The sequence below is a fragment of the Serinus canaria genome, chromosome 5 (assembly GCF_022539315.1).
Source record: "Serinus canaria isolate serCan28SL12 chromosome 5, serCan2020, whole genome shotgun sequence".
NCBI classification, from domain to species: domain Eukaryota; kingdom Metazoa; phylum Chordata; class Aves; order Passeriformes; family Fringillidae; genus Serinus; species Serinus canaria.
The window spans coordinates 46,497,660-46,525,572 of record NC_066319.1 but is presented as its reverse complement, the minus strand read 5'-3'; the positions used below and the strand labels follow the sequence as shown (position 1 = coordinate 46,525,572).

The window sequence follows — 27,913 nt, the reverse complement described above, 5'->3', positions numbered from 1 at the left end:
CCAACACCACCGACTGCAGGCAGGAAGTACATCTGAGCTTTCAACTCAAAATGTGACACATCTTCAGAGAGACTCCAACACATGGTCTGGCATGTTCTTGCACTGCATCTGTGCAGGCAATGAACTGTGGGACAGAAATTCTAGTGTTGGAACAAGAGCTTTGTGGAGTAGTTCTGTTTTGTCTAGCTCTGAAACTGTTCAGCACTGTCCACAACACAGGGCTGATGCTGTTCAAGTGCCTCGTGTCAAAGGCTTTATCCTCAGCCTCATCACAGGGCCAACACTACAAAAGCCTAAACAGATACTGGAGTACAAGAGCTCAGTTCAATAGGCAAAAGTTTGAAGAAATCTTCCAGTGCTTACCCCTGTGGAATCTCTACCATAAAGTCTGGAATACTGAAGAAAAGACTATTAATCTATGATGAAGGGTTTTGTAACAGTTTCCCTAAGTTTCACTAAAAAGAAAGAGTCTGTGCGCTCTGAAGTTATCTAAACAAAAAAACAAGCCCCCAAAAAACCCTACCAAAACAAAAACAAACAAAAAATCCACCCCAAAAACCAACAACAACCAACCAAAAAACCCTAAAACCAAACCAAAAAAAACCCCACAAACAATGAAACCACCCAAAACCACACACACACACAAAGGGAAACCAGAAGAGGGAGTGAGAATAGATATAAAGCTCTAAGGCATTTATACCACTAATAATGTTCCCCCCAAAATATCACAATATACTGAAATATTCAAAGATTCAGTGTTTTAGAAGTGTTTAAATGAAAAAACTGGATGTGTGTAGAAAATGTGTGCAAAGGTCCTTTACTTGATCTCCTTCCATACCAACCAGCTCCCCCTGGGGTTCAAAAGGGGCTTCAGTACCAGAACGGAAAAGAGGCAACAGGAATTATGCAAAGTGCAACAAACGTGAAAGAGGGCAGACACAACTTAGAATAAATGCTCTTTTATTATTCAGTTTATCCAAACATTTCAGTTTTCTCTGCAAGATCTGAATCAGAGCAGCAATACAGTCATTTGTCCACTGTAACATTTCCATAGGAGCCAGCGTGACAGACTTCATGCACAGGACCCTGTGCTGTTTGTGCAAGCCACATAAAAACTGAGCCACATCCTTAAGAGCAAGAGTGACAAATTGCTTGCAGTCATTTTTTCATCACCCAGCTGTGAGCACCACACAAAAACCCAAGAAATTTCTTAAGGAAAGAAAGTGACCTTTTGTGATTGTCCATTGATAATTCATGATAACAGAATGCCACAATCTGACAACAGAACTTCTACAGTAGGTTTGGTATTTTGGGTTTTACTATAAATATTTGATGAGGTTTGGTTATTAGTATATTTGGTGAGTGTTTAGACATGAGGAAATTTTAATGTTTTGATAGATTTCACATAGAAATAGCTTTAATTAAGTACCCAAAGCTTTAGAAAATAAATGTTTCAATAAGATCTGATTAAGACATGTACTAATGAGAGAGGTATAAGAAAATGCAGTTAAAATATACAAATTTCAAGTGCAAAAAGAAACACCATTACTTCTCAACAGTTTAAACCTTCCTTCTCAAAACCCATCTCTCTTTCTCTAATAAAGCTAAAATACCAGCCTTTAAACAGGCAGCCCCACTAATCAGTTGGTAGGAAAGATACATCTATTGCACTAGAAGTACAAAGCTAAGAAGAATGCATAATATTTTATTCTTAAACTTATTTACAAAAATATATTGCACCAATCCATTTTCCTTTTTCCAGTTTATGTTAAGGAAAAGCTTATTATGTACAAAGTTAAAAACAGAAGTGCAAAAGCAGACTGAAAGAAACCAGAAAGAAGTTTATTCAAAATGCTAAATACAGTTCATTACCTGACCATAGCCTACATCCAGTACGACCTAAAACAACTTGTACCAGATACATCTGCAATTTCAGAATTCCTTGCATCCTCTGCAGAACAGGCCTTATCTTTCACTCTAACCATCAGAGGGTCTACATAAAATGTAAAGGCTAATCAGAGCTTAGCTTAACAGCTTCATTTCTCCAGGGAAGTGATGCTCTTTTAGGTAAATTGAAAAAGCTACATAGTATTACACATGTATTTGAAAGGTAGTGATGAATCAGGCATGATGGTTTTCATCCTTCCAAAACACCATGAGGAAAGTCTGCTGATGTTTCAGGACTATAATTCAAAGGCATTGCCAGTCCACACTACATTAGCACAGCATATGGTCCTGTCTCAGTCTACCTGCCACTGGGACTGTCATGATGCATTTCTGGGGTGTAGGTAAGGAGAACAATCATAACCCAGAGATGAAGCAAGGCCTGGGAAAAGAAAATAAATAAATTTAGCACTGACAATCACCATCCACAGCAACAGTAAATAGGAGAGCTCCCAGTGAGAGCTGATAGAACTTGTTTTGTGGAAATATTTTGATTAAAATATTTTTTCTACTAATCAGATACTTCTAAAAAAATAATTGGCATCTGAACATTGAAATGCTATATCAGATTCTGAAGAACTTATTTACAGAAAACCGAAGACTTTACACAAGCAGCAAAAATAAACCAGCCTGTTTTCCTACAGATTTGGGTTGTCTGGTTTCTCTTTTCTCCCCAGCCACAGCAACTTCAGCTGTTCCCTCTGATATCCAGTCCCCAGCCAGCACACAATGTGATGTGCCTCGAGTGACTGGTAAGCCACCACTCCTGTGCCAACTCGCTGGCACCAGACTGTAAGCCAGCCAAGCTCTGATTTCCTTCTCTTTAATGCAGGCACTGATTTGAGGCATTTTTATGAACTCTGTAGGAATGTTAATTCTCATTCAAATTTGGCTGAAATTATCCAATTAGAATAGGAGTTGCCTGGAGTGCAAAAAGGAATATATAACCCACATTTATTTAAAAAATATTTTTAAAAATTCAAGTTATAGTAGTCATGGTCAAGATTTGAGCTGAAAAGGGGTAACTGCCACTGGCTGCCCAGCTCCTGCACAGCCACCATCAAGTTTCCCTTCAGACTGCAGCTTAGGCAGCAGAAGTCTTCAGCGTTTTTTGCAAAGCCTGCCTTTCCACGGGTCCCTGCAGCTGACAGGCACCTGCCCTCCAGTGGATAAGGGAGGCATTTCACTTCTAGCAATTGCCAGCCTGACAGTTTTGCCCGATGTGGGGGAGCAGTTTTCTACTATTTGTTTAAGTCTACCAAGAAAAACTTGTCTTGATACTTTTTTTCAGCTACTAGAGAAGAGTGATCATTAGCCACCAAAAAAAAACACCAAAGTGAAGAGTCAAATATTTAAAAACCTCTAAAAAAAGTCATTTTCCTAAATGCAATGCATGTAGGCATGGCAGCTTAACCATGGCAACTGGTCACCATTATTCCATATTTTACTACTAGAATCTACTTTCCCAGGCCTTTAAATGGTAGTTACATAAGTGTCTTTAAGACTGATACTAAGAATTTCTGGGAAAAACTGAAAACTGCCAAGCAACATGACTCTAAAATGCTGTTGTAAAAGCATTATTTGGTCCACTTTCCAAAACCCCACACTGAGTTGTTAATGATAGCCTTTTGAGCATCAGTCTTTCCATTGAAGACATACTGGCAAATAAACTGGCTCTAGAAATCTTGCACTGGAGAGAGCTGACTCACCATGTAAATGATTACAAAGACTCTTGCTATGGGGTATCGCCTCAGAAAGATTCCCAGCCGAATGCTACACAGGTAGCAAGAGAAAACAAAACACACAATTTAACACTGAGCAATAAATTCTCATTACTCTCATCTCAGTCACCACAAATTCAAACATTATGGCTTTGTTTCTGTCTTGAATTTTCTCAAATACACACAAGGCTTTGTTGTTGTCTTGAATTTTACTTCATGTACTCAAAACATTAAGTGAGGTGAGAAAATTCAGACCATAAAACCCTCCTAATTTTTTCCCAATCACAGAAATCCTGTCAGAATGAAATTCAAGTACCATGGAAGCACTAAGGACTTTCTATCAAGGCATCTTGCTTTCAAAGGACTAAGAAGTGTTATCAAATTTTGTTTTCTGTTGGTATTTGTTTCAAGTTTTGTAGCAGACCTTTGCTGTGAATACTGTCAATTCACCTAACTCCTCAGAAAAGGATCAAAGCAAATTTATTGCAGGATCCAGAATTACTTTCATTTACTAATTCCTTCAACAGATTATCGTCCAAGGTAATCTGCTGCATTGGTTTAGAAGGCAGAATCTTGTCTTCATCAGGACTGAAAGAGTACAGCTGATACCTCCCCACTAATGCACTCTTACAGTTTATCACAGACACAGTCAAAAACTCTGAAAGTAAAAAGTGTAGAAAATGGGTGCAATAAATTTGATTAGATATTTTTTCATAACTCAGGGAACCTCTCACACCAATATCTGTAAGAGCTTATTTAAATAACTGGCAATAATTTGCAAATTCTTAAGAACATTAACGTCACAGGAAAGCACAAGTGAAGTGGCTCAATACTTAGTATTTTATACCATGCTTTGGCTGTGCTATTTTAACCCTTTCCCTTCATAAAAGGAGTAACACACACTGACATGTGTCACTTGAACCCTGTAGAAGGATGACAGTGACTACAGATGATTCCCTGGGTTCAGCCTTACCTGAAGTGGTCGATGGTGCTGGCAGCCTTGCGGACCCTGCCGTACATTCCTGCCACGCTGGTGTCTGTGTCCCCAAACAGGACGGGGACACTGCGCAGACGGGCCCCTGCTGGATGGGAACAAGGGCAAGCAGTTACACAAGCTGTTGTCAAATAAAACAAACTGACAGTATGGAACAAACACATATATAAATAATACACAAATAGTGCTCAATATGATTGTAGCGTCATCAATTCTTGATAAACTTACAGTCAAGTCAAACTTTGCTTCAACTTAGTATATTTCTAAAATTTATTAGTTTACCAAATGGATATCTTGATATTCAATTCCATCCTGTCACTATTATTATATACATATATATATATTATTTATACACCTAATAACTATTATTAGGTGTATAAAATGATGGGCTGGATACTGGCACAGTTTCAAATGTTTTTACTCTTATACAGTGAAACTTTTATTAGCATGTCTGACACTAACTTGTACATTCAACAAGTTTTTCCTTTATTTACATTTTTACTATGTATCAACTTCATTAAAAAAAACTGATGATGTTACTTTTGTGTAACTAATATTCAGCTTTCTGAAGTTACTTACAAACAACTCCAGCTTTGATAAGCAGAGAAAAAGTCTGGACTGTTATTTCACATCTCTTGGTGACTGTCCCTTGCTTTTAAAGCTACTTAACATACATACAAAATGACAAACTTTAACTCTGAAAAGTAACATCTCAACACATGGGATCAACTGCTGGGGTTGTCCCAGAAATACAGGGCTGACAAACCAACCTCATCAGAACCATCATATTTTAAGCTGCTTTTCAAGAAAAACAGAAAGCTAGGAAAGAAGAAATTAATTTCAACTGGATCAACTCTCAAAAGGAAGTATTCAATTCTTACTCTCCTCCCAAACCCTTTTTGCAAGAGAACACTTAAATCCTGTTTCTATTATTCAGTTTAAACCCCAAAATACAAGTTTATTTGCACCTGTGACAGAATTATTCCAACAGTGCCAGAGTATTGAGAATTAAAGACTAAATTTACTTTTTTAAATTTACTGAAGTCATTTGCTCACAAAAAATAGCCTCTGGTTAACTTTATTATACTGGCTGCTGTAGAGAAGGTCTCTAGAATAAGTGGCCTAATTTCAGCACTTATTTTTCCTTACAAACTCAGATTTCAGGGAAAGGCATTAGGAAACAAAATAGCTTGGACTGAAGAAAAGAGAAGAGTTTTAAATATTGTATTCCCTGGTTTACCTTCAGCACCATCAATGCCTGCCATGTTAATGGAAGGTCCATTGGCACTTGTGCCTTGGATAGCCTTCAGCTGCTGCTCGAGCCGTTCCAGTTGGTACACAAGTGAGTTTTTCTCTGTGCTCAGGCTCTCTAACATGGTTTGCTTCTGAATTAGTGTTTCTGTCAGCTGGTGAAGCCGATTTTCCAATTCTGTCTGACTACTGCTGCTTAGAGTCTTGTTTGTCAGCTAAAAAAAGCAAGGAAAAAAAAAATCATTCTAAATTCAAACTCCAACCAACTGACATATTACAAAGCTCTATAATAACCTAAGCTTTCAAGAATCAAGTCACTCCACAGCAGAATTTTTACAGGATAATGCCATCAAAACTATCACTGATGAGTGAGGAAACCTAATTTCAGCAGTTGCTAACTGCTTACATTACACAAGAAACTCTTTGCAAAAATGTATCTCTGTTTTCCACATATAATCATATGAAAAGGCTAAATTTGATCACAACAATGAGGTTATGCCTCAGAGATTGTTTAAATAGCAATCAATAGCAAGAGAATCCAGCCTGGCTACCACACTTTCAACTTAGTATGTAAAAATGTTTTCACACAAGGAAGGAAGCACTCAGTACAAATAGGGAGACCTGATGCCATTTTACAGGAAAGCAATGAATGAAATGGGAAGAATGCAGGATATGTTGCAGAAGAACTGAGGAGCACCAAGGAAGAAAACATGATTGTACTAGCAAATAGAAACTGCACAGCCAGCAAATGGATCATGTGTTTGACATGGATGATGTCATTCAATTTGCAGAATATAATTCAAGCACATGGGAATCACCAGATCTGTCATATCTGCAATAGCTCATCTGTTCCTCCAGCCCTGGACCTCAGCCACCTTGTGGCATCATATCCCACAAAGATGTAACTTCATTAATGAAGAAACAGAATCATCAGGAATTACAGATACCCAAAATACAAACTAGGTGCCTGCAACCAGGCAGAGGCAGGTGCAGGTAGTTCTGAAGTTCAGCACCACCAGAAAATTCATCTGCCAACATGCTCAAGAAATCTGTATCACATCACAACCATTTCCAAATCCTGACATTGTAACTGCTCAGCTGACCACACCTGACTCCAGACTGCCAATTTCTCCATCAACAGCTTACTTTCACTATGCTAAAGTAACTTAACAGAATGGGGCCTATGCCTTCAGGCTGCCCAAGGAGACTGTGAGGGCTCACAGGTATGTGGAGGTTCCAAAAGGGATTAGACTGATCCAAAGGAAACAGGTCCATCCACACAGCAGAACTTAGTAAAGACTCAAACACTAACAAGCCTAATTCAACTGCTGATGATGAGCAGGTACACAGGAGTGAAGGAAGTGGCCAGGCTCACATGGTGGCCCCTACTGCCACTGGCCAAGATAGAACAGTGGGCCAGATGGATCACAGAGTCTGAAGGATACAACTTATTTATCCTTGTAACTTGAACAGTTACAAGGATCTTGGCAGAATTCATAATGACCTAATCAAACTCCAACAAGTGTTTTTAGTCTGAAAAGAGAAGAACTTTGATCCAACACCCCCCACCAGGTCTAGCTGGGACAGGGGTTGATTTTCCCCCTCCTTTATATAAAAGCACATACAACTATAACATAGGCTATTTACATGGTTCCCTTCTTGTATTCCCTACTCTCAAAACTCTACTCTTTATTGAAAACAAGTACACTGTACCTCACTAGTAGAATGCTTACAGAATTTTTCAGGATAGTGTAGTCAAATAAATAGATCCTATCACTGTTTTCATAACTAAAGGGGATAAAATTGTTTTCTGTACACACCTGATTTCTGAGCTTCTGAATTTCTTCCTCTCTGTCTTTTATTCTGCTTTGCAAAGTATTCTTTGTTCGATACAGTTCTTCTTCAGTATAATGAAGTTCCTATAAAATTTATCACAATCACACATAAAAGATTTTATACATATATCTATTTTTAGAGACAAACTCTAGTTATCTAGAGTTTCACAACAGAACACAAGAAAGCAATATGCTGCAATCAAATACAAACTGAAATATTATCTTACTCACATGTCTGTCATGGATGGGGGATATGGGGATAGAGAGAGCAGACTATCAAGACACAACCTACAAGGCTAATTAAATTCTTTTGTGGAGACTGCCCTAATATAAATATCAATCTAGACTCACTTACTAGGACTTACACAGTTCCATTGGGACCAAAATTTTATCTTCCATAATGTAACAATTACGAAATACTTACAAGGTATCTGTATTCCTAAAATAAACTCATTAATTCAAAATACCATTCCTTAAACATGTTTGAAAACCCTCTGCAGAGCTATCTATAATTCTGTATGACATATATCTTTCTCTAAATTTTAGGATAAATTAACATAGCAGATATGAAAGGAGAAGAAATATTAGCAAAAAAACTAATAAAGTTACTGAAGAGTAAATCTAAGTGTCAAGTTTTGTTACTCTCATGATTTAGTGGCTATTTTAGCTCCCCCTTATAGGCATGTCAAGCTTATCTTTTAAATTAAGACAATCTTCAAATCACTATGACTTCAGCTGTCAGTTACTACAGAAAACAGATAATCCTGTTCTTCCTTTGAATCATCAGATGCACAAAAAAATAACACCTCTATTTATTTTCCATCTTCAGTTTCAGAAACCTTATGACAATAGTTAAAGCAACTCCCAGACAGAACTGACCATAATTATATTAAGTATCAACACAAGCAATTATGTTAAAAGCACATGTAAATGGGTGTCATCAAAAGGAAGACTTCAGTTTCTGCAACAACTGATGTTTTTTAAAATTCACCTCACTTTTTCTATTGACTTAAAGCATATTCCTCAGAAGGGCAGGAGAAACAAAATACAATCTGCCATCTGCTTTAACATAATAAACATCAGCTACCCATCAAGAGCAGACCTCGACTTCTGCCTTTTAATTAGTTCAAGCTGCAACCATCCCATTAAAATGTAATTTCTGAAAGGATAGATAATCCTAGAAGATAAATTGTTCCTAGCAGATACAGAGGACTCGTGCTTTCTTCATTATCAATTCCCTTTACATGAGCTTTTTCTTACAAGGGAAATTTTTAACATGCAAAGTATTTGTCCAATTCCTAATGCATAATAAGTTTGTTCACATGAAATACAAGTTTCCCTTTTTTCTCCGCTCTCTTTATAGCACAAAACTGCTTAAATCAAGGCAGATTTGCTCAAAAAGATGACACAACCTGATAGAATTCATTAACATAATTTTATCAGCAATTTGTCTACTAGAGCAGTTTAGAAGTAAAGACAATAGATTCAGAACTGAGTAACAAATGGATTAAATAAATTACTGCTAAAATTGGTACTACAATGACATTGTTTTACAAGATACAACTTATGTATTAATTGAGCACAGGAAGATTCTCAATAGCCACTTTCAGTGTTAGGGTTTTTTGATATTAAAAATGTTACACTTGTCACTATATCCCTGTTGTTTGATTGTTTCTCTGCTGAATAAAACGCAATTCTGTGTCCTCCCTTAGGGTCCTGTTTATTCACCAGGGTCTCTGATCATCAGCAGTACCCACAAGGCCCTGACCATTGCTTAATCTTGGCTGCACTTTCCTTGACCTTGTGGAGTACTAGACAAAAAATTAATCAAACACTGCCCAAGTATCCAAATATTCTCTTCTTAAGCCAAATGCTTTTCTGATGACACCACATGGGGCCTAAAAAGAGATCCAGCTTTCAAGAATTCCTTACCTGTTTTTGCCGTTCTACTTCAGCTTCTGCCTCCTGCTTGGCCATTTTTTGTGCTGATATCTGCTCTTGCAGATCTTGAAGCTGCTCTCTCACTGACTCAGCTTCGCTTACCTGCTGTGTCTCCATATCCTGAAATGAACACAAATATAACCATTTCACTAACATTGAGATGTTACTGCAAATCTGTCATAGGTAACAGCAAAAAAAGTAGTATATAAAATATTTCTTCAGAGGAAAAGGAAAGTGTGGGTGTATTGGATAAATTACATTTGGTGATTTTATACAGAGTATTTTTAGTGACACAGTAATAAAATAAAAACTTTTTTTTAACATGAAAAGCCTCTGCTTCTTCCTTTCTACTGTCTACAGGCTAAAACTGTGTAAAATGGGCTTGCATGCAGCTGCTGTGTTGAGCCCATTATGCCAGCAGATGGGCATGGATGACTTGGATTACAGTGCTTCAAGGATTAGTAGCTCTTGCAGAGAAGAATATAGGTGATGGCTAGAGAAATCACTATGACTGTTAGGAAAGAAACGTTTCCCTCAAAAGGAGTACACAGGAGTGAGGGAAGAGAGAACTAAGGTAATAAATACCAGAAACAACAGACCCACAGTATACAAGAGAACAGTCCTAACTGCAAATACAGGTGTATGTAGGCACAGCTACCTGCAGCTCTGTTCTCATCTGTTGTATTTGCCCCATTAGCTTTTGTATTTCTTCTCTCTGAGTGTCTCGCTCATGTCTCAGTTCCTCCAGTTCCACCGTGCTTGCTGTATTGCTATCCAGGCCTTCAATACCAGAGCCTTCTTTTAAGCTGTTTATCAACTTTTCTTTAGACTGAAAAAATAAGTTAATACATTATTTATAGCGGTATTGAAAAAGTGCTCAACTAGAATATGCTATAATGACTTGTTTATCTGTTCTTTTATCCAGTAATGACCCTACACATTTGAAAACGAAAATGCTTCCATATTGATAATTTTTCTGATTTTCTGTATGCCATAAGATTAATTTAACTCAAAGTCTGTGTTATCTGTGGGAGAGTGCAGCTTTTTTTCTTTACAAGTGCCTGGAATGTTAAACTTGTCATGGATAACATTTTTGGCCCTCTTGGTACTGAAACAGACAAGATGCACACCAACAGACACTATAGACAAAATTGACCCCCTCTGTTCCCTGCCAACAAGATCAAGAACCAAATACAGCAGTAACTCTTCAAGGAAAGAAGATAAATAATTTTATTCAGTCAGCCTACTGTTACATTGACATTGACTTGTGATTTTAGGCTTTTCGCATTTACCAAGATGATTTAAAACCTGTCCTTGAACATTTGACTAAATTAACTATTCTAAGAAGAGATCTCTATCTTCAACATCTTGCTAACATTTATAAACAAGACTCAAACCAACCACATCTGGACATGGTATCTTTGACAATTTACATAGTACAGAACTTGGCACAAAATGCCTGATTTTGCCACTGTTCATATCACGTTAATCACAAACAACCTTTCAGGACATGGAAAAATATTCTCTGGTTACATGTTAAGTATCCATTCTATGCTATGCCTCAGCCCCAAGCAGAACAGAGCAATATTCTTGAATCAAAAATACTGGATATGGAACAAATTGTAGATTTCATCTCCTGCAGTTTCATCTATCTGGACTCTTGGATGTGGAACACACTGGCAGATGATGCACAATAAGCACAATGGTTTCCTTGGATTTTTTTTCAGGTTCAGGACCTGAACTACCATTTCAATTCCATAACCTTATCTATAAACTTCAGTTTACAAAAGGCAGACTGGTAGCTATTCTATATATGTATCATTATAGATATGTCCCAGAACACATTTTTTCATATGACATTACAGGTCATATGAAAAAATATACCACAGGTAAGATTATTTGAAGCATAACACCTTAAAGCAGTTTAAGCACATAAATCACACTGTATTTCTTCACAACAGTGCTTACTTGGAGAATGCGAGTAGCTTTCTGTTTATAGTCTGTCAGCTCCTGTTTTGCAGATTCTAGGTGGCTTTTAGTTACTTTGACTTGCTGCTGAAGCTCATCAGCTCGCCTCTTCTCATCTAAATACTTTCTCTCTGCTGCAGTTATCCCTTCTGCCAGGTTCTGACGTTCTGCTTCCACTTTACTCAGACGAGCCGCAAACTCATTCTATTAGTAATAAAGAAACAACACTTTGTGTTTAAACACAGCCTCAACTTTAACCTAGGAAGGAAAAAAGAAAGTTTAAAAGCAACTACACAGAGCACACCACCTACTATCTACCACCTCCAACTTAAAGACTCATTACTGCTACGTGAGAAGAAACTCTGCTTGTTTAACCAAGCGGTAAATAATCCAAATAAGAATATGCTTTTCTTTCCCTCACCACAAATAGTGAGGGAATAACAATCTTCCTATTATTCAAATTTATTTAGCAAACAAAAAGCAAGCTTGCCTCTCAAAAAATATTGTCAATTTTAGTATGACATATTTTGAAGTACTTTAAAAAAACCAAAACAGACACTCTCAAAGATTTTCAGATATGCTATTATATGTAGCAAAGGCCAAATTAAGTATAGAAAACATTCTCTATCAGTAATGCATCTTTACCACATACTTGCATCTTTACCACAGAAGTGGTAAAGATGCAAGTATGCATGCATCTTGCATCTTAATAAATACTTGCATCTTAATAAATACTTGCATCTTAATAAATACTTGCATCTTAATAAATACTTGCATCTTAATAATACTTGCATCTTAATAAATACTTGCATCTTAATAAATACTTGCATCTTAATAAATACTTGCATCTTAATAATACTTGCATCTTAATAATACTTGCATCTTAATACTTGCATCTTTACCACAGAAGTGATCCTTCATCTTAAGATCTCACAGTAAAATTGTGTAACAACACACCATGGAAAACAAAACTGATTACTGATTTACCTTTCAAACATGCATTAACATAAAGTTAGCATAAAAAAAAAAACCTAGTAAAAACTGTCAATATTAATCCTCAAAAACTTTTACTCATGAAGCTTTCAAAATAACATATAAGAAATAAATGAGCATCTCAAGGGTATTTAGTGCAGCAGACAGCAGCACACCCTTCCAAGCAATTAGTACCCTGAACAGTACTGATATCAAAGGGAGAAGAGAGCACATGGAACTTCATGGATCTGATCTCAAAACCAGAGTCTTAAAGTCTTCCTGACTCATGTCTAACCTGCATTTGTTTGTAACTTTCTTGCTCTCGCTTGAGTGCAGAGTCTGCATCACGCAGCCTCTCCTGAAGAGTCTGAAGGGCTTGATTTTGTAAACTGCTTCCTTCACTGTGGTCTTGTATTATCCTGAAATAGAGACACACATTTATTGGAAAAGAAGCAAGCTATTGCGATTTTTTGTGTAGAACTATAACCTCCTAGTTTCCAGAGCAGCTTTGAAAATTTGCCCAGTAGATTACTGCATACAGAGTCCAGGTGTGAGGCCTGGAGTTAATGACTCTCACTTCTCCTCCCTGGCCTACATTCTGGTGTATCCACATCCCAGCAGTGAGATAAGTTCAGAAAAATCTGTGTATTTATGGATAAGCAAGCCTATTTTTCAAGAAAAAAAATTCTTGGGATCTTCAGCTTTACGCCTCTGACACAAACATAAATACTTTACACAAAATAGATTTCAATAATCAGATACCAACAGATGCCCTATTTAATACTCATTTGTCCTGTTCCCACTGCCAGCTATGATAGAGCAGTTTCAGTGCAAACTTTAATCCTTGAATTTCAAATCTTTCCCCATTAATTTATTATTTTTTCATTCTTGAAGACACTAAATTATCTACCTCAATTTTTTCCAGCTTATTACTATTTGCAGAATTCCAAAGTATGAAATGAAGAAGTACCGTGACTTTTCACTCTGCAGTGCTTCTAAAGCTTCTGTCCGAGCACTTAAGAGCTGATCAGCTTCCTGCAACCGTACTTTCAGCACAGCTAGCTGTGAATCTTTGGCACCAACAGCTTCTGTCAGATCATCCACCCGAGCCTGAAGTTCTCTAACCATCCTGTCACTCTTGGAATGGTCAACATTCCACTTCTCCACCTTCTCCCGGGATTTGTTCAGTTCTACAAAACAAGAAGTTTCTCTGAAATTTACGAAGTAGATATTGCAAGGTCTTGTAAGCAGTCAGGGTGTAACTATCTCATTTCTTAAAGAAAAAAATTAAATACAACCAAGTTGAAGTAAAACTGAAAATTTATAAGCTACTGGGAAATAACAAATGCCAGATTGGCTGTCAAAGCACAACCCAGAAAATTTTGGAGGTGATCTCAAAATAGACATTTCCTTCTGAGTCATACTGTGGATGACAGATTTCACCTGCTCCATCCTCTCAATGGCCTACTGTCAAATATCCCTGTGCCAAGAGAAACGTTTGTATAAAGCATCTACTTTAATTCCAGTTTGAGTTTACTGTCACATAAAAAACAACAGAAAAATACACCAGTTATGGATAATGCTGGAATACTTAGAAGCTTCTGTTTTCAATCTAACATCACACATTAAACTTCAAGTGGATATAAAAACTTAAACATAACATCACATTACACTTAAACTAACTAACATCATACATTAAACTTAAATTGGATATAAAAATTATCTAGCTTATGCAGTTACTGTGAAAAAAATGTGGTACCTCAATTTTATGCCTAACAGCAGGAGTTTGCTCTCTGTTTTACCATTTAATTTGTACTCACATGTTTTATATTTTCATTTCACTTAACTTTGAAGAAGCAAGTGATGCCATATTAAAAATACTAATTTTATATTTTTACTGTCAGTTTCTAGGCACCAGAGACTATAGTCCACTACAGCCAGAAAGTAGTCAATTTGAAGTATTCAAAGGAATTTGGTAATTTAAAAATAAGTATTTTGCAAAAGCCATTAAAATGCAGCAAAAGTATTTTAAACATGGTATTTCCTGCCAGTGTTTTGTTAAGATGTAAGCTTTGTAACTAACTTGAACACTCCATTTTAATCAATATTTATTGTATCTTTGTAGTTAAACAAGTCTTTTAATTTCTCCTGTCTCATTATATGGGAAGTCACACATGCAAAGGCACCTGGGAAGTTTTTATTATAAATACATAGAGCACTGCATTGTTTCCTAGTTCACTAGCACATTGCTAATGTTGTAGCTGAAGTACCTTCTTGTGTTTCTTTGGACCTCTGTATTAATGAAGCCACTTCTTGATTTAAAGACTGAACTTCATTTCGCAGCAGCTGGTTCTCCAGGCGAAGGTTGGACAGCTCATGGGATTTGGAATCATCATTGGCTGAAAGGCTTGGGCTGGTTACTGCACTTAGTGATGAATCCTTCAGGCCATCATTCCCTTGTGCTCCCAGGCCAGAGTCTGAACTGTCTGGAGTTTCTGTACAGAGAGATGTAACTTAGAATGAATGCATGTGTTTGTAAACTACCTTTCTATAAGCAGTAGTTCCATGTTCTGCATCAATGGTTAAGGAACAACAATGATAACAAATCAAAATAGTTCATGCTGAATATGGAGCTGCTTCTCAAAAGTGATTGCACAAAACAACTATTTACATGCATCATGCAATGCTTTTGTTGATAATGCAAGACAAAACATAATAGAAGCTGTAAAATTTCTTATTACATAAATGGCAACTTCAGGATTTCAAACCATTAATACTTTATTTATGACTTTCCTGCTCAGAGAAGTCCTCAGAAGCTGAAGAGTAACAGAAAACACTAAATATACATGGCAACTAACTGCAGGACTTTTTAGTACAAACTCATTCTGGTTTTCATTCAGATTTTGCCAATGCCAATTTTGTTTAAAAAGAGAGAACAACAAAGGAACTCCTAGTGATATTATGAACAAGTCCCCTGGAGGGAAGGAGGAACCAACAGCCTTTTCCCATCATGCACAACACACATCTTGGATTAATGCTGTGAAAGCTAAAAAGCCCCTGTAAGAGTCCTGGTTCCAGCACACAGATAGTTGGAAGCTCTGCAGCAATGTTAAGATAAAATGACATAGCAAGCAATGAACAAACAAACAGGCAACTCAGACATGTTACTGCTGAATATTTACTTCCCCTTGTGATCATTAACCAAGCTGCCCCACTTTTCTTAGCACTGCAACAGCCCCTAACACCCCAAGCCCAGGGAACGGGGGCACACTATTAATTCTGAGCAACACCACACCCATGAGTAGCAGCAGTGACAGAAGAATTCTTCTACATTTTCTCAAGCCTTTTTTCAATTAAAGGGATCCTAAGAAATGTCATTATCTTTCCTTTGATTTACTTACAGTTTTGAATTTAGGAAATCATTTAGGCTCATTTCTTTGTCTGGAAAACTCAATAGATTAATTAAGCTAATGAAACAAGAAATGAGCCATTTATAGCACAGATTAGATTATAACCATGGCAATATATAAAGTATAATGTTAACTGGTTTTGACTTTAGCTAATATATCATAAGATACTTAACAGATTCTGTGCTGAATATTTAAATGACACAGATATATCTGTACAATGAACTTTGGAAAGCAGCATGTTCAAATCCTGTATTGTAACTGCATTCTTCCTTATTTAGCAGCTCCACAATGCAAACTCTGCTCAAAAATCCACAAAGAAAATTCAACAAACCACACTGAACAAAACAAATGTTTCTTTGGCACCAATTAGCAAGGCTGCAGAGTCAGGTCTGACATATCTGCACTATTTATTTTTAGTAATAAACCTTACTAAAAAGCCATGGACTCAGAAAAATATTCACATGCTTGGAAATTATCCCTTTTTATGTCTAAAACTTTACAGCATACTTAATGTAGTAAGTAAAAAACAAGCATTTACAACACTTTACATGCTCAAAGTACTAAACAAATAATAAAGTATTCTACCTACATTATTAATAACAGAACCACTTGCCTAAATTTTCTGAACTAAATAACAGCAAAGTAGCACAGCAACAAGGAAGGAGTACAGACGGGACAGTCTGGTAGAGAACAGAAGTTCTTGACACTTCCCAACCACATTCTCCTTTGTGTGGTTGACTTGAGCCCAGCCCCAGCTTTTGACTGTCTGGCCTGGAGGCTCATTCAGGCCTCTGGATCTAGACTGCAGTCATGAACTACTTCTGGCAAAGCCAGAGGCTTTATCTCCCTGGCTCTTTCATGCCTGTGGCTCTACACCAGCCTGCCTGCATCCAGCTTCCTGCAGGACAAACATGTTTGCCAGCTCACCCTCCTGCATGGTGGAGCAGGGAACACCTCACCCATCCCACGTACTGCACTGGGCCGCAGCCAACACCATTCTGTGTGGGTGAAAGTCACTCCCCTCCCAAGTGACAACAGCAGCTAGGGGCCCAAGAGACCAAAAAGCAGCACGTGGGCTTCTACATGGGGACATGTGGAGCTGATGCAAGGTTAGAGCACAGCTCAGAGAGGTCAGGCTGAGCAGCAGCAACAAGGCAGGTCCAGAGCACAAAGAATTTAGGTATTCATTATGTTGTCTGTCAAACTAGCACAGTATCTGGTATTGCCCCAGGGATGAAAAACCTGAAAGGTCCTGCTGTACCTCAACCATCTGACATATTATCATCATTAAAAGTTTCATGAAGTTTCATGTGTTACCTAGCCTTACCCTAGACATTCTTGGGTTTTAAATATCTTTAGGTTCAAGACTATTTAACTACCATTGCCTTGGCTCCTGATGGAATTATCTTCAGTAGTTCTTGCACTCTGTGTACTGGTAGACACAGAACTAATGCTTGAAGTCCGAGAGTGATTCTGAAGAACAGGTGCCTTGCTCTTCTCCTTTTTAGAGTCTATCCTTCCATTAGGTTCTTTCTCTGAACTGTTGAGAAAATCAAATAGCAACTCATCATCAGGTTCTGACTTTTTTCTTCTCACAAAATGTGAGGCAGCTCTAGGTGTGGAAGCATTTTCTACTGTAGAAGCTGCCTCCAAGGATGTCCTACGTGCTGTTTTAATATTTGCTGTTCCTGCCAGGATTGTGGCCTTTTGGTGTTTAATATTTTCCGCTGCTGAGGAGATGTAGGCTGCTTTGGATGAAGTCTGGTATTTCAGTTCTCCAGTATGCTGGTGTACTTCAGAATACTCATTGGCAGAGTCCAAGTTCTTCTTATCATAAACTGCACTGCTTGATGTGTCCTTTTTGCTCAGAGCTGATGCAGCTCCTTGATCAACTCTGTTGAGGAGATCCTCTGCCTTTCCAGCGAGATCAGCAAGCCAAGACATGATGAGTGTCTGTCAATGAGCTCTGTACAGTTAAAATTTCAGGACCATATACTGCAAAAGACAGAACAATTACAAATCAGATTGCTGCTGCTGAGGCAAGATGTACTGTTTATCTAAACAACTGGTGTGTTAAGCTACTAGTGCTGTAATTATTATAAAACTTTTCTTCTGCTTATTTGGTATTTTGCTGTTCTGGTAACTAATGGAAATAAACCAAACCAGTTTCTCAGGAAAACAGACAAACCTAGATCTTTAAATCAAGGTTATTAAAATCAGACCACTGCATCAGTTTCTGGTATCTTCAGCTGCTACAGAGTATCACAAAGGGAAAACAACTATGCCTTACACGTCTGGCCTGCAAATTCCCAACCTGGCTCTGGCCAGGATCTCCTCCCCCACAACCTCTGCAGCCCGCTGCCTCTCCCGTGACACCAACACGGCGGAAATGCCTTCAACTGCATCACGGGCCTGCGACACCCCAGCAGGGGCGTGCGCCTCTACCCCAGCTCCGGCAAGGCGACGTTCAGAGTGGCCGCTGACCCCACCCGCAGCATCGCCTGCCCGCCGCCCTCCCCAGGCCCGGCCCCACTCAGGAGCGGCGGGAACCTCAGCAGGCCCGGCCTCACCTCCTGCAAGCGCTGGGGAGCCCCGGCCCGAAGGGAGCCGTGAGGGGCCAGCGGTCACCGCGGGGCCGCGGACCGGGCAGCTCAGCCCCAGCGCTTCCGGCAGACGTGGCCGCCTTTCCGGGGGCGCCGCGCGCAGGCGCAGCGGGGTAGCCCCGCCCCCGGCGCGCTCGGGCCCCGCCCCCGGCGCGCTCGGGCCCCGCCCCCGGCGCGCTCGGGCCCCGCCCCCGGCGGGCGGGAGCGGCGCTGGCCGCGCGCGTCCCCTGGCGGTGCTTTCCGAACCTTTGCGGTGAGACACGCCCCGAACTGCGAAGGCTGCGGGGTCACAGAATTGTCTATGTTGGAACAGAGCTCATAGATAGCAAGCCCGGCTGTTGGCCCAGCACTGCCAAACCCACCAGTAAAACCACATTCCCAAGTGTTGCATACTTCTGACTGTAACATCCTACCCTGTCATCTGTGACTCAGTGTCTGTGACCTGCAACACCTGAACCATTTCAAGATTTATGGCTATTATATCTCTTCCTTAAACGCTATTCTTAGTAAGGATAGCTGTTAAAGTGTACATAAAGTAACTTATGATGTACTTAAAGCACTACGTAAGGTTTTGTTGTTCATCCTCTCATCCCCCTTTATTTGTTTCCTCAACCTTCTACACCAACATTTCACAGCTATCCACCACACTTGATTCTCAGAGTTTCTTTCTACTCATGCCTGAAATATCAGCAAGAATGTGAATGAAGATAACACTTACACCTCCTGCCACTTCAGATCCTCCTCTACAGAGGACCTGTTGTCCTGATTGTAATGCTGAATGCATGGCTGGCGACTCACACCCATGTTTCCCCAGAGCTCTAGTTGTTATCTTGTCAGATCACATCTTACAAGTATTCTCTGGTTAAATTCACTGCTAGGCTGTTGTCAAGTTATCTGATTGTTGTTACCTGGTTTACAGAAGTTTCCTTACATCTTGTCATGGTAATCCTCTTCCATAGGGGAACGTTCAATGTTTGGAAAGATTATGAAGAGTTCCTCTGTAGGTCAAAGACTTCAAAATGTGTGCCTACAGATCTGAATTATCAATTATCATTGGGCATCCTTAGGACTTAAGCTCAAGCAGGAGACATGAGCCCTGCTGCCTATTCAGAACATGCTCATGGCACAAGTACTGGCATGAGTTAATAGAAAATCCATCCTGCCTCCCTGCAGATTAGGCAGAACATTGGAAATAATAGTAATAAACCAAATGAATTCACAACCTTCAACTTTTACATCATGTGAATCAGCTGCACATAAACATAATTTTAATTAATGTGAATGTATCACCTTCTCAGGCACTAAGAAAAGCAGAGATTTTTAAGAGATTTTATTAATTACCAGTTTACACTTGTTTTACTCAACTTATTCAGCCTTCAAAACATGTTACAAATCCCTTCAATGGAAAATGTGAATGTTTGAAGTATTTGATCATTACACACCAAAGTGACATGAACAATGTTCAAAAGAAATATAAAGGGACAAAGCCAGTGCTATAGATTACCTCTGTCTTTCACAGAGGGGGTAGAAACAAAGCATATTTCAATCCAGAAAATATCCTCTTGCACCAGTACATCTAGCAAGCCCTTCTCTGCATTAGAGTCTGAAAACATGTTCAGGAAATATACCCACAGCAGAGATGCATAACCAGCAAGAGAATTCAATTCACATTTTAACATGTCCCATTCCACTCTAGAGCCATTGCATGGTCCTTGTTTGACTGAATCACTTTACAGATGTAAACTAGTTTAGATAAGTAAATGGTTGGACAGAAGTGCCTTTTATTCAAGATTGCATAGGCAGACTCCTAGGATCACATCTGAACTGCCCACAGCCTGAGAATTTCCCGTTCTTGCAGAGGACATAATTATTTACCTCAAAGTAAACTCCATGGCAACTCTCTTTCCCTGCTCATACAAAATCTTTAAAACAGAGATCCTGTACGGATAAAGGGATTGGCCAAGAGTGGGAGAAAGTAAATCCTTTAAGTCCTCTATAGATTTTATATTGAATTGTTCAGTCATAAAATCATTCCTTACAATAAATCATACTTTATGTGTAACCTGGGAAACAGTTATTCTCTCTGAATGCTCTGATAAAATTTAACTCCACTACATTTCCCCACCGTTTAGTGTCTCACATGTGGTGTGTAATCTTTGCAACTGCCTGATTTCTAGAAGACATAAAGGTTACAGTAACACCATTAAAATTTGTTCTATTTACATTTTCACAATCACTGATCGTCTCCAAAAATACTGTTTCCATTAAAAAAAAAACCAGAAAGTTTACTGGCTGAGACCCTGAATAAGTAATGATATCTCTTTCCATTGGTGCTTCTATAAGATCTGTATTTTTATTCCTATTACTGATGTTCTCAGATTTTGCAGGGTGGTGAGGAAGATAGAAGAAGGAAAGAGAACTTCCTGCTTGTTCCACTGACCTATTTATAAAGTCCCCTATGTCTGCTAAGAATGCTGTGACTGCCAGGCTGAGTGGTGAAAATATTAAATTCTGTCACAAGGGGCATACAGCTTCATTAACTACCACTGAAAACTTTACAGGTGTCTTTTCAGTTTACAGGTGCCCTCCCCAGGGTCCAGGCCCTGATCTGAGATTCTACACATCTTACTGCATAGTTTGACAGGTTCTGGCTGCAATTCTCTGTCTGCAAGCACAAAAAGAGAGAGATGCATATCTAGCTGTAGACAAAAAATTAGACTTTCTGTACAAAGCCTTTAGATCCCTATTCATACTCAAAGTAGAAGTAATTTTAAGCTATAATTTACAGACATTATTTTTGCCTATTATAGCTCTCATTGTAAGGAAATTTAAGTAACGAAGCTAGAGAGTATCTGCCCAATAACTATAACTCAGCAAGGTTAACTCGTTGCAAGAAAATATTTGGGGCTTTAGGTTTGATTTTTTTTTTTAATTAAAAAAAAGAGGCAGGCTCTGCAGTTGAAAAAAAATTAAATTACTATTTCTCACTTTGAGCTGATTCACAGGTTCTTCATTGTTCATCAAGGTAAATTTTTAGGTAAAAGAAGCAAAACAGATATGTAGTCACATGACTTGTACTAAGTTAATCTATTCTCTAAGTATACTGAAAGAGAGCTTTGGCAGTTAGCTTCTGTAAAAGACTGTGCTGAAAACCGTAAAAATTGCAAAAAAATACAGCAACAAAAAATAAAATAAAAAAAATAAAGATGGGTTATGTCATCCTCATTGAGCCTTCTTTTTCACGTGTTGTGATATTAATACACAACTACATACCTGGTCTAAGGTCATGCAGTATATTGGAAGCATGCCAAATATCAAGGATTGCAAAGTGAGGTGCTGATCACTGGATGAGCTGCTACTTCAGCTTTTATTTCATTCTCAGCATGCAGTGTGTGGCCTCGTGCCATTGGTCACTTCAATGCACCCCTGAACAGAGCTGGCCCACAAGTTCATACTGCTGTCTGTGACCTTGCCTGACTGTGTGTGAGCAGAAAAATCAGGTCCTGCCCAAAAGGCTGAAACTGCTCTGTGCTGGCTGCTGTCCCGGTGTGCACCCTGCAGTAAAGGAGGGTGCATAGCCTCCTCCTTCAGCTGCCTCACCCACAGTGCCAGGGCAGCCTACCTTTGAGCTGCCACATATAGCTCACACACCACACCCCTGAGGCTGCTGCTGTCACTATCTCCACATTCCAGCGGGGAATTGAGGTATGGTGAGGAGGAACTAAAGGTGAAATCCTTCTCTGTGCCTGAACAGAGCAAAGCAGGTTTGGACCGGTCAAAATGTACAAACTCTGGGAATGGATCATGCTCAGTGCTAAGGAACGTGTAAGAATTTAAATCACCAGCCCTCAATGCACTTCTGGGATCTGAAGGTATGGGACTTGTCCAGATGGGACTGGCCTCTTAGAAACAAGGCAAAAATCACAGCCCTTTTTTGAAAATAATAATTTTCTTGGTTGGAAAGGCCAGACAAAGCACAAATCCCTCTCTGAAAGTGGCCAGCTGCAACTAGTGAGGGAAGGAACACTAATACGACAGAAGATATTTCTCAGCTACACTCTCCTAAGAATTTTGACTCAGGGACTTCCAAAGCCAAAGGGAATATCTGCATTTAGAAAGCCTTCAAAGATATTTTTTCTTTTTAATTACTTAATAATTTATAGAACTTTTCAAAGCATACAGGTACAAAAGCATCTCAGCTAGAGAATTTGTAAACAGAGGCACAATTCTGTTTTCTTTTGCTGGACCCCTCACACCCTCACGGCCCACCACCCCATCCCTTATAATTATCCTTGGTATCACTGAATGATTTATAAATTGAAAATTATCAGAAAGCAGTTTTTCCATAAACATGTAGCATGGAAAATGTTAGGGTAAGTTTGAGAGTTTGAGGGTGACTTTTAGAAGAACTCCATTTTAACAGGAAATGATGGACATTCTTAACTCTGCCTAGTGGCTGTAACTGTTGGGACATGAGTTTACACAAGGTGCAGGGGTGCAATGCAATAGACCCTGGCTAGAACATGTAGCTGACTCATGGCTGGAATACTTGGAATTAGTCCACTCCTCAGTTTTGCCCTGGAAAGGTTGCTCTGTCTCCACTGTTGAATCCTCACTTTTGTGTTAAAATGAAAGACACAAAGTTATGATGTGTATTGTATTTTATATTCCTTCTTCCTCAGTGTAACTCAATTGTATTAGTAACACGCACACATACACACACACATTGTTTCAATCTCTCTGTTGTTACTGCTTGTATTTTCTTTTGTTGCTCCTTTTTCTTTATTTTCCTGTAATAAATCACAGTCACACTTTTTCTGCAGTGTCCTCACTACCTTATTTCCTTCCTCCATAGAAAAATGATAGAATTAGCATATTATTCTTCTAGTGGGAAACAAAGCCAGCCCTCCAAGACACTGCCAGAATTATCAAAGTTTAGACATCAAAAGTGTCTAGTGAGGTTTAAAAAACAGCAACTTAAGGAATACCAAGTCTGGAGAGTAAAATACCATTTAATGATTCAGGGGGTTTTCGTGTTCTGTCATATGCCTTTCTTCATGCATTTTCATGACCTCAAGGTACTCAGAATAAGTCTTTGAAATGGTAGAAGTTTATAAGTTTACCTCCAACAAGAAGATGGAATTTGATGCAAAGAATGTAAGACCAGTTCATGCTGTGAGTGCTGGGTGGAAAGACACTGGGCCAGTTTGGCAACTTCTTGCCTTAATTGTGAATTACATGGATTAATCCTGGGGCTGCAAATGTATAGATTGTCAGGGCAAGCTTGACCATAAAATGGGAGGAAACATATTTTAACTAACAAAAAGAGAAAAGAGCATTATTCCTGATAGTGGCAATGGGCAATGCAACTGTTTGGAATCCAAGTGCAGACATCCACAGTGATACTGCAAACATATCATATATTTAGACACTAATTGTGTGCAGGAACAAGATCATTATCAAGAGGATGCATGTAGTGAAGTTTAGGAAATATGCCAGTCAGATATGAGGATACCCCCAACTGTCTGCAATGAACTAAATAGAAGATAGCACTCAGCTTCAGAGAATCCTGTTCTGGCTATCCTATTTATAATTGGCTTCCCTTCCCCAGTTTTCTGTGGATATTCTGGAGGTATGAAAATGCGGATTAACTAGATTTGCAATAAATAACACCATTAAGCCTACTGCTGGAGATTATCTTATTTCACAATTTTTAAAATACATTCCCCATTGCATAGTCACACATGTTATTTGGAAGCCACTCCCAGTAAGGACATGTTTGTAGTATTTTAACCTTTAGATCCTCACCCTTTTCCTCCTCCCTGCTTGTTTTCTCTAGTACACACTGTCATTCCCTTGAATTTCCTGATCATAGCGATATTTGAGGATATCACCTCACACCTACTTTATCCTACACCAAACTTTTGGTTTTTTCCATGCAACTCCCTTGACTACACTTCACTACAAATACAGGCAAGTGTCATCTGCAGAAGAGGTGCATAAGATTAGAAGTTATTTTCTGTAGGTTGAAAATAGAAACCTAACCTGAGTGCATTTAGCTTTCCTGATGACTCTACTCAGCTCTCCATGCAAGCTTGTGTTCAAGCAGGCATTTTTTCATTTGCAACTGACACTGTTTTGCATGTAGTGACCACATAGTCTTGCATTTAAACTTTCTGGAATATGTATTCAGACTTCCCCAGATAAAACTGTTACATGCAGACAGTTGAGGATGTCTCTAAGCTCCATTTTCAACAGATGTGTCTGTTTATGCTCCTATTCCCCATTTCACAGAGTAAATCTCAGCTTCTCCTTCCCCAGCAGAGTGCTGCCTGGAGAAACAACCTTGATAGAAATACTACATTGCCTGGGACCTTGTTGTCTTTCCCCATAAGGCCCATAGAAGAAAGGAACAACAAAAAACTACTTCTTTTTGTCTTGAAAGAAACAATGTTTTCTCTGATGCCTTCTCAAGTCTTTCCTTCTACTTGTCCACCTACTTCCAAGAAAAATGTAGGAAGCCACTATATTGAACATGGTCAAATACAGTTAAAACTGTCAGAAGAGTTGTAAGAAATCATGTACAAAACTGTAAGGATAAGATTTTCCTTCACTTACTTTCAAAATCTATGTGTATGTATTCCCCAAGTGAAGTAAGGGAACCAAATCTCTGAATACCTCTTCTTTCCAGAATTGTTTAACCTCAGTTTATCTTCATTATGATATGCCTGGTGTTTTCTTTCTTTCTTTCTTTCTTTCTTTCTTCTTTCTTTCTTTTCTTCTTTCTTCGTTCTTTCTTGTCTTTCTTTCTTTCTTTCATTCTTTCGTTCTTTCTTTATTTCTTTCTTTCTTTCTTTCTTGCTTTTCTTTCTTTCTTTCTTTCTTTCTTTACTCTTTCTTGCTTTCTTTCTTTCTTTCTTTCTTTCTTTCTTTCTTCGTTCTTTCTTTCTTTCTTTCTTTCTTTCTTTCTTTCTTTCTTTCTTCTTTCTTTCTTTTTCTTTCTTTCTTTCTTTCTTTCTTTCTTTCTTTCTTCTTTCTTTCTTTCTTTCTTTCTTTCTTTTCTTTCTTTCTCTTTCTTTCTTTCTTTCTTTCTTTCTTTCTTTCTTTCTTTCTTTCTTTCTTTATTTCTTTCTTTCTTCTTTCTTTCTTTCTTTCTCTTCTTTCTTTCTTTCTTTCTTTTTCTCTTCTTTCTTTCTTTCCTTTCTTTCTTTCCTTTCTTTCCTTTCTTTCTTGCCTTCCTGCCTGCCTGCCAGAATTAATGTCATTTTGAGTAAGTCTCTTCTGATTTTCCTCCCAAAATAAAGATGAACATTGCTTTTTCCTTTAATCATTTGATAGCTAAGATCACCTCATGGTTAATCTATTACTTTGTTAAGATGAGAATCTTCCCTTGTTCCAGACACACAGAATAACCATGTCTGATGTTTTCCCTTACAAGGCAGCTAGTCATGTGTCAGGCTAGACTGACAAATCTAATCTCATTGCTAGTGAAGATGTGGAAAGACCAGGCTCAGCACACTTTTGCATTTATCATAAACCTGTTCCACTCTTCCCCTTAAATATTAGCCTTTTCTTCCTAGAATTTTTTATTTTGTTTTGCTATTAGTTATCAAGTTAGTGCAACTACAAAGAATAAGCATTTGTTAAAATGTTTAAAATAGGCTAAGGAAGCTTAAAAGGTAGACACACTAAATATGATCAATTTCTGATGCCAGTCCATTCTTTCCCAGCTAAAATAAGTCCTTGACTCATTAAAAAATCTTGATCTATTCAGCTGCTCTTAAAGGAAAGTGTAGGTGCAGTCCAGAGGGGCTTTCTGTACACTTTCTGAAGTATCTGTTCTGCTAGATTAAAAGAAAATCAACTTTGCAGCCCAAATTTTGCCAGCTGTTAAGTTAGTGGCATGGAACCATAAATACCTATGTTAAGACATCTCCAGAGTTGTGCCAAAAATCTGGAAAATCTCTTTTGGGGAAACCTGTGTGCTACCAGAACTATTACTGCAATGCCAGCATTGCCAGTCCAGCCTGGTGTCAGCAATGTTGGATGTAGGAGTTACAACCCTCTCAGAGTGCTTTTAGCAAAACAGAATCGGGGCTAAGCTGCCCACCCTTACCCTTTGGCAGCCTTCTGGTTTGTAGGAAAGCTATTAAGAAAGAAACTACATTATCTGCAGTTCTGAAGTTTCACATCTGGGTCTTTTTTTGGGGGGGGGGGTTGGTTCTTATTTAGTAAACACTTTCAGAATTTGGTAGCATCTTAGATACCATTTGTAGCATGTGGCTTTGGTGGGTTGCTGGAACTGCCTTCCACAGCATTAAAGTTTCGTTATGAGACACATGGGTGGTGGTTACTTTTCCTTTTTAGCACTGTCACAGCCAGAGCAAATTGTTTCATAGCATCATAGGATGGTTCAGGCTGGAAGGAATCAAAGATCATCCTGTTCCAGTCCCTCTGCCATGCTAGACCAGGTTACTTAAAGTCCCATCCAACCCAGACTTGAACATTTCCAGGGATCCAAAGCTTCTCTGGACAATCTGTTCCAGAGCCTCCCCACCCTCACAGCAAAGCATTTCTACCTAATACCTAATCTAAACCTGCCCTCTTTCAGTTTAAATTCATTCTGCCTTGACCTACCACTACAGATCCTTGTAAAAAGTCTGTTGCAATATAAGTCTGTCTCCCTGCTCTTGTACCCCCATTTAAGTACTGGAAGGCTGCTATAAGGTCTCCAAAGAGCCTTCTCTTCAGTAGGCTGAATAACATTTCACTTCAACTTCATAAATCCATCATAGTTTTACCTACTTACATGCTCTTGTCTTTTGAAAAAGATGATTGTACATTTGTTTACACAGTCCGTATCCTCTCTCCCATAATAGCAGCAGTTACAAGGATCATGCTGGATTCCTGCTGCAGGTGATATAGCTGCTTCTGTTTGAGCCTCACAACTGTACCTTAGAAACCTCTCTGCTCGTATCACCCCATACACCCAGCTACACCTTTCATATTTTTCCCTTAGACAAACTTCCCTCTCAATCCAGGACAGCTTCCTAGATTTCTAGCACAATCAACGAAATAATTGAATTCAGTAGTAAGAGTCTGTGTATTACTCGAGTGTCTTCAGTATCTGCCCGATGCATTTCAACAAAGATTTAGGATTCTTGTAGCAGTCTTCCCACGTATCTCACAAAAAAGAACATCCTGCTGATGTTTACTAATGCAGAAGTTATAGATAAGTTATTTGGCAATGACTGTATCAGGTTTCTCAGAAGGG

General features: G+C 38.7%; 1 protein-coding gene across 4 annotated transcripts; it reads right to left on the bottom strand.

Annotated features, from left to right (window-relative positions):
* Window positions 1-943: 943 nt before the first annotated feature.
* GOLGA5 (golgin A5) lies at window positions 944-18,742 on the bottom strand. Of its 4 annotated transcripts, none has more exons than XM_050975326.1 (13): window positions 18,607-18,742; window positions 17,416-18,031; window positions 14,897-15,121; window positions 13,597-13,816; window positions 12,922-13,045; window positions 11,655-11,858; window positions 10,345-10,515; window positions 9,678-9,806; window positions 7,731-7,829; window positions 5,900-6,125; window positions 4,639-4,747; window positions 3,654-3,717; window positions 944-2,326 (listed from the first exon to the last, which is right to left on the bottom strand). In XM_050975326.1, the coding sequence occupies exons 2-13, from the start codon at window positions 17,978-17,980 to the stop codon at window positions 2,246-2,248; spliced, it is 2,217 nt and encodes a 738-aa protein (XP_050831283.1). In that variant the 5' UTR covers window positions 17,981-18,031; window positions 18,607-18,742; the 3' UTR covers window positions 944-2,245. The 4 variants fall into 4 exon arrangements, with proteins under 4 accessions (XP_050831283.1, XP_050831284.1, XP_050831285.1 ...); XM_050975327.1 differs by having other exon boundaries at window positions 4,639-4,744; XM_050975328.1 differs by lacking the exon at window positions 3,654-3,717.
* Window positions 18,743-27,913: the final 9,171 nt, after the last annotated feature.

Coding starts and splice junctions, on each gene's coding strand:
- GOLGA5 (XM_050975326.1), bottom strand. CDS start 17,980: ATGTCTTGGCTTGCTGATCTCGCTGGAAAGGCAGAGGATCTCCTCAAC. Junction 7,830..9,677: donor AAGTAGAACGGCAAAAACAG/GTAAGGAATTCT, acceptor TAAATTTTATAG/GAACTTCATTATACTGAAGA. Junction 2,327..3,653: donor TCTTTGTAATCATTTACATG/GTGAGTCAGCTC, acceptor TTCTTTTCCCAG/GCCTTGCTTCATCTCTGGGT.